Raw genomic sequence first — 7,699 nt, forward strand, 5'->3', positions numbered from 1 at the left:
TTAACATTTGATGTTTAAATAAAAGGTGTTTATATTTACTATTATGGTACTGTCTTGTGTCAATCATTTACTATTGTTTCAGTTTGCATGTTTTGACTTCCAGAATAATTATGTCATGGTATATCATATTATTCAAACTGTCCACAGTTGATCATACTTTGGAAGTAGGTATTGAAATAAGACTGTCATGAATTGGGTTTGTAGATTTGTCTGAATTGTATTAGACATAGCAATTGTTGCGGCAACATTCATGAGTGCTCATAAGTTTTGAGTATTGGATTCAACCCACGCTCACTTGTATCACTTCATGGAATTTATATAGAGTGATCGTGAGACGGTAATATCATATAAGTCTTGAAACCAAGAGATATGAGTTGTTGACTATGAGTTGATTGTATATTGATAGTACGAAAACGCATCAGTAACATGATGTTATAAAACGTGTTGTTGTGTATAATTTGATGATTAGTTAGTACAAGCATATGAGTCGAAGTTTATATGTTCCTTGTATTCCATGGAGGATTAAAAGCGATATCTTGGGCCCCTCGATGATTTTGTTTTGACTTATGTGTCGGGCCCGGTCAGAACTGAATTGATGAGTTCGATTAAGTTCTATGTCAAACAAATCGGAAATCGGGAAACAAACTGTTGGACATTAAGTACGACGTTGTTCCATGTATTTTTCCGGCTGATATCTTGAACAGAGGATTATATGATCACTTATCTTAAATGGCACATCATCCTAGTTCCACGAGACTTTGAAAGAGCTACGATTGTTGGTCGGATCCTAAAGTCATACCTGTAACTATAGTTATTAGACTTATCTAAGTGGGAGACTGTTGGATAAGGTGTCTAAGTCCATAAATATATTTGGTATGTACTTGACCTGGCTTGGCATGTCCATTTGGGTTCAATGGCATCGCAATAATTGGATAGACAAAATGAGAAAAGGACACTTATGATTTGTTAATATATTATAAGTTCTAATATATTAATATGAAATCATATTATTTAGATAGTATTGATCAATAATTAATTTGGAATTAATTTTGTGATCAAGAGAGACTAATTAAATATATGGGTATTGATTGTGTAAATCATTCATTCTTATATAGTGGTCTCATTGGCTTCTCCATGGATCCTCCCTGGAGGTTAAAACCCATGGATCATGGAGGAAATGAAAAGCCATGCACATTAGGGTTTACATGGTGTAACCCTACATGTGGCACACTATATAAAGAGCCTCATATGGAGCAAAATCGGCAACTAAGACATAAGAAAGGAGGGCTAGCCGAATTTCTGGACAAGTGTACTTTTCTCAAGTTATTCCAAGAGTTGTGGTGTTGTGTGAAGCATTTGAGGCATCACATCTGAGGTGCTAGGCTCACAAGGTCTTAAGGAATCCAAGAAACAAGAAAGGTATGTCGTTCTACTGGTTTCTATATTACATGTACCCCCAATCACATGCTAGTTAGGATGATAACCTTGGAAAATGAATATTTGCATGTATAATAGGGAAAACATAGATCCAAGGTTTCTAGGGTTGCATGCACACCATAGGAGTGTTAGAATGCTCAAAACCCATCAGTATAGCTATGATAATATCGATGCAATGGTTGTTTATGGAGAAATGCATGACTTTGAGAAAGTTCCGAAGAAAAGCTATGCAACAGAAAATTCTGATTTGAATCAGTTGGACTTTCCAATCAACAAGATGATGTTCATTACTACTCAGTATCAAATTGTTGATAAGTTCAAAGACAAAGAGGAGTTCAAGAGATTAAAGCTTTGATTTCATGCTGTCCTTGGAAAAGAAGAAGAAGAAGTCTGGTCACTTGTCAAAATAGTTCGAGTTCTGTGTATTTCCAAAGATGTTTTATTCAAGGGAGTATTACGTAATTTTTGATATCATGTGGCAGAGCAAACAACAAGGCATTCGACTTTTCGATTGCTGACTTCCCAATCATGAATCTAAATGACTTTATCACAGTTGCGAAGATTCTTAATGGTATTGATGAAACGAAACTCCAGGGTACAAGAAAGGAGGAGCATTTGCTGGGTCTTGCACATGTCAAGCTTTTCATCGACAACTATTATGAATGCTTAGCTTTGACTGATGTCGAATTGGCTTTGGCAATGGGAAAAGAAATTATCGTTCCTCAGTCATTGTTGAAGAGTAAAGTTGATTTAAAGCCTTATGTCGATGGAGAGATATGCTTGAAGCCTCTTGGGATAGTTTTCGCTGGAAAAAGCAAGAAGGGAAAGAAAATGAAGTTTTTGTTCCAAGCATGTGATGTGGAAAGGTATACTACATCACATTATATGAAATTGCTTGTTCGTATGAATAGTTGCCAAAAGAATAATGATGAAGATAAGGTAGAGCTAAAGAAATTGATGAATTGATACTGAAGTTCGAAGAACCATGCACCAAGCTATCCAGATGTTGATGACCTGATTCGTCACTTCTCACAAAGGGGGAGAATGTAGATGTTGAATATTGTTGTGACGTGTCGAAGGTCATGGATTGTTTCGTGAGTTTGTTATTTTATTATAAGGGCACTTTATGTATCAAATTTTTTTATGTTCAGTCCCTTATATTTTTTGTGTGCTTTCATGATCCTTATAAATAGGGATGTGTACTAGAGATAGATAAGAACTTTCGTCACTTTCTCTAAATACTCTATTTACTTCTGAAAGCATAATTGAGCCAAACAAACTTTATTTAGATCTCGTGTTCATCATTCTTACTTTACTCTGATCTCGTAATTTATACTCGATTTCATTACAATTACTAGAATGTATTTCTTGTGGTGAAGACTGGCTCCGGTTGATGGACCGCATAGATCAATGTGAAGTAGCTCTAGAGATTCAACTATTGAAGAATCAACTATTAGAGGATGACTACCCTTAGTTTTTTTACCACATTCACAGGCTGGGCATAAAGTATCTTTGTTATACTTCAAGAATGGTAGTCCATGGACTAACTCTTCAATTACCAAGTTGTTGATGTATCTAAAGTTGAGGTGAGCAAATATTTGGTGCCATAACCAACTCACTTCAGAAACTGCCTTTGACAGAAAACACAATTGTGGTTTGCCAATGATCAGAGAGACATCTAATGGATACATTGTCTCGTCGGCTTTAGATTTGATTAAGAAAGTGTTCCTGCCATTCGTCATGAAGTAGCAATATTCACTATCAAACTCAACCCGATGACCACCTTTGTGTAATTTACCCATACCGATCAAATTATGTTTTAGACCTTCTACATAAGCAACTCCATGAATAGAGAAGCTCCTCGTAGTCAATACTTCATAACCCCTTATGATCCCGTTTGCGTTGTTTCCAAAGGTGAAGTGTCCACCACTACTGATTGGTCTGAAGTCTTGAAGGTATTTCAACCTTCCAGTCATGTGGAAGGAGCAGACACTATCGATTAACCATTCTTCTTCTTGTTCCTCCTTACACATTTCTTGCACAATCAGTTGGTTAGTTTGGGCACCCAAACAAGTTTGGAGCTCGTGGTAATGTGGGAAACTTTCTTAACATATGCATGCATGTGGGTCTTGGACACAGATTTCTTTTCCCATGTTTGTTTGGAACAACGATGTGTCACATATTTTGGTGTGTTTTCAGTTGGGATTGGACAAGTATTCGATGGCAGTGGATAAAAGCAAAAAAGATAAGTTCTTTGCATTAATCCACAAACCATACCTAGTCAACGGTCTGAAGGGTGTGGTCTTTTGTTTGTGACTGGTCCAAGGTTTGTGATTCTTGGAATTGTCCACTGAATTTTGAAAAGGTTTTTTAAAAGAGACTATCATAGGTTTAGACATTTTGACTGATGGAAGGGATTTTGAAGTTTGTGAAGTTTGTGAAGTGTGTAAAGTACCCTTAATTTTAGTCACTATACATGACTTTTTGTACGATCCATCAATTGTAGTGGGTTTTGAAAAAAAAATTGCGGTTGTGGGTTTTTCAAAATTCCTTTTGTTTGGAAACCTAGTTTGGTTTTTGAAATTTTTGTTTTTGGAATCAGCTTCCTGCTTTTCACGTCGGGATCTGATCTCTCTTTCCAGAGCCAATTTTGATTCTACATTTGGTGGGACAACATCAGAAACATTTAATTGATGTTTCTTGGAATTCTTTTTTTGAGGTAAAAATTGAGGACTTGAGTCATCAGAACTAAGTAGTTCAGGAATCTAAGAGCATTGTCCAAATTCAAAATTATCAATGGGTAGTGCATGCAAGATGGGCTGAAGAGTAGTTGTGCTTTTTACTAGGGTCTGCGGTAGAGAAGACTAGACTACCGCAGAGTAAGTCTGTGGTGACTCTTGGTTGGGACATGTCTTGGAAGGCAAGGATGGACAATCCACAACTAATTCCGGTCCTTTCAAAACAATTTCTTCGTCCACATCTGAACTGGACTGAGAACTGGGACAAATTGTGCCAATGATGGGTAAGAAATTATCTACGTTAGCTGAGGATTCAGGAAGAATTTCCTCAATGACACAATTGTTGCTAAGTTCATGAAGTCTAATGAAGTGACATTGGATGTCTTCGGGATAACTTTTTTTCATTAACTGGACAGTGAAAAGTCCGGTCAAGTAGGACATAGGCACGATCAGCATCAAACCGGGGAGGAGAGTTTTCATCGGTAGAATATACCTATTAGACCATCTCTAATTATAAGTGTTGTCTACAGTCCCATTATTTACTAAGTTCTCAATAGCTTCACTTTCAGTAAACAGTTTTTCAATTAAACGATATAAGCGTACAATTTCTTTCCGGGCATGATCTTGTTGATTCAAAGCAATATCTAATTGGGTTTCACCTAACACTCTAGCATCTTTCTCTAACAACAAATCCTTTTCTAACATAATGACCTTAAGCTTTTCGTTTTCTAGTCTTCCTCTCACATGGTACAACTCTTGGGTCGCTATATTCTATTCGTCTAGGGCTTTGTTGTAGTCTGTAAGGACGGTAGCACATGTGTCATAAAGTCTTTCTAAATAAGGTTCACATTCATGCATGCTGTAACTATTTGACTGAATCATAATTTTAACCTGCTTGACGATGCTAAGGATTCCATCTTTGGCCATGTAGCAATTGTTCCTCTGCAGGTTTGTTGATCTGTCTTCCTCACTGGCTGCCAACACGCAAATTTTCCCTTTCTTCCTATTGTTGTCAACATCTTCATCTTCATCACCCGAGGACCATACTTGATGATCCCTTTTCACTTAAGCAACATAAGATCTTGCCTTTTCTTTTTCCTCTATTTCTTGAGCGATTCAGAGGTAGAATGATTTTTCTTTTACAATGTTTGCTATGCAGTCTTTGGCAAAGTGGTTTTATTTGTGACACTTATGGCAAAAAATGACTCTGTCTTTCTCTTCGGTAGTGGTACCGGAGTCTGAAGGTTTGTTGGTCTTCGTTGTCTCATTTGAAGGAACATTTTTTGGTTGTGATTGATGATGAGGATTTCTGGGATATCTTGGATGGTTACTCTGCCGGTTGAAATTGCGATTGAAAGGTGGTTTGGTGAACAGTTGGTTTTTACAAAAGGAGGGTGGTGGGAGTCGGTTGAACTGTTGGCTCACTACGGCAACGACATTCTGAAAGTCTTCTTCGTCATCAAGTTCTGCATCAGCTTCATATGACTTCGGTGACATGTCATATGGGTGTTGGTATGATGATTCTATGGGATATAGGTACTGAGGAGTTTTTAACTGTGGAGTTTGAGCCATTAAAGCGAGTGGTTCACCAAGGTCTGCACACTCATTTAACAAAGTTGACCCTTATGCTTGAACTTCACCATACAGCTTGAACAGTGAGAGAGTTTGGATCGTTCTATCTCCTTGGACTATAATCTTAGCTGTAGTCCAATGTCTACCCAGACCATTTAGTAATTGAAGGTTTGTTTCGTGGTTGCTTCTTACAGTGCTAACTTTTGAAATTTTGGTGATGATGAGGTTGAATCTCTTGAAGGAGTCGTCGAGACTTTCACCAGGTAAGGCTTTAAAGTTGGTGAACTCATTGAGAGCTGTTGTAAGCTTCTTGTCTTGAGCCTGTTCAGACCCTTGATAGAGATTTTTTAGAGCATCCCAGATCTCTTTAGCAGATTCATAGTTGATAATGATGTCGGAGTTGTCAGGAGCAACACCACACAAGATTTCGTAGAAGGCTATTGTATCTTTCTCCATCTTCTCTAAGTCATCATTGGTAGGTCTGTTCAGGGCTGCTTGACCTCCACCAAGTCTTGCTTGAGCACCGTCTGCTGCAATAGGAGTAAGAAAAGAGACATCAGGTCCTTCTTCTACTGATCTTCACACATCTCTACCGAACCTCATGAGATATCTTTCCATTCTCTAGGACCAATGATGATACTCACTTGCGATGAGTATTAGGGCTATATTAGAACCACCAACACTGTTTGAAACGTTTAGAGAATAAGCTTGTGCCATTTTCCCTGTTTTTTTTTTTTTTTTTGAAATTTTCTTATGAACTTTAGTGGTATAGAAGGCCTTTTAAATCAAAGTTTTTTTAGAACAAAAGTTTCGATTTTGAAAGGAATTAAAAGGCAACCACTTTGGCTCTAATACCAATTATTGACAGAAAAACTTGAACAAACGTTAGTAGAAGATAATAAGTTGCGGAATTAAAGTTAATCTCAGTGGATCTTGTTAGCTCAACAATAATAATAGTTAGGTTGCGGAAATGTAAGGAAAATAAGTAGCAGCAATTTTATATATGTAAGCAGTAAACAAGTAGACACGAGGTTGAATCGTAACAAGGTTTTCATGTAAACACAAGTTAGTATAAGATGAACAATACAAGTGAAGAGGGACTCGATTAAGTATCGGTAAAGATTACTTAAGATATATAGATAAACAATTTGATATGATAAACTTTTAGTGTTCAGTAGATTGATAATTGGTAAATTGGTAAGGATTACATGAAGTGGGAAGCTCTATTTATAGAGTCCCAAAAGTTACATCAAAGGAGTAAAATAATATAAAAGTAACTGACTACAGTGACCATGAATGGTTCACCGGATAATACATGGAATACAAGCAATGTCAGTTAAAGTAACTGAAACTATCTTCATGCATGTCTTCACTCTGCAATTCATCTTCAACTTTGTGGTTCTTCAATGTACAAAAACAGTCTCCGGTAGTAACTTCTCTGTGGTATCACCAAGTGCAAAAGTATGCGGTTCCTTTTAGCTGAAGAGGGTTACCTTTTGTTTCAACATGCGTAATAGGGTCAGATCCACCACTCTGAGATTATTTAACCTGTGTCACATGTGACTTAGCATATTCACTTGGTAGTTGATCCACATTGCTAAGAGCCCCCACAAAGCACAAAGCAAGCAGCATTCAGTCAACAGAAAATCTAACCAACATACACTAATCAAGGCATTCTATCCACTTATCTAAAATCCATACTAGCAGACAAGTCTAAAGCTCATACAATCATGCATATAAAGGCATCTCTCCTATCATAGAATCCTGAGCAGATCCTTAGCCCTAATCTAGCATGTAATTCTCATAATCATATCATATATCATAATAAACATGTATTGATATTCTGGGAACCACTTACTTGAGCTCAGTTGATTGCACACATCACACCCCTTTCTTTGATTGAAACCTTTTTTTAATAAAACATTTATTTATGAAAATTTTAACCAAACCCT

General features: G+C 37.0%; 1 protein-coding gene across 1 annotated transcript; it reads right to left on the reverse strand.

The window, feature by feature from the left end:
- Positions 1-5,798: 5,798 nt before the first annotated feature.
- Positions 5,799-6,464, reverse strand: LOC145105716 (uncharacterized). The gene is made up of 2 exons (XM_079042798.1): positions 6,392-6,464; positions 5,799-6,277 (listed from the first exon to the last, which is right to left on the reverse strand). Exons 1-2 carry the CDS (start codon positions 6,462-6,464, stop codon positions 5,799-5,801), a joined length of 552 nt encoding a protein of 183 aa, XP_078898924.1.
- Positions 6,465-7,699: the final 1,235 nt, after the last annotated feature.

The sequence above is a fragment of the Lactuca virosa genome, chromosome 4, assembly GCF_052849685.1.
Source record: "Lactuca virosa cultivar CGN04683 chromosome 4, Lactuca_virosa_CGN04683_v6, whole genome shotgun sequence".
Taxonomy (NCBI): Eukaryota; Viridiplantae; Streptophyta; class Magnoliopsida; order Asterales; family Asteraceae; genus Lactuca; species Lactuca virosa.

Bases quoted from the DNA above. Each gene is read 5' to 3' on its own strand.
- LOC145105716 (XM_079042798.1), bottom strand. From the start codon at position 6,464: ATGGCACAAGCTTATTCTCTAAACGTTTCAAACAGTGTTGGTGGTTCT. The intron at 6,278-6,391 runs GTGAGTATCATC...CTCCTATTGCAG, and splicing joins AGCCCTAATACTCATCGCAA to CAGACGGTGCTCAAGCAAGA.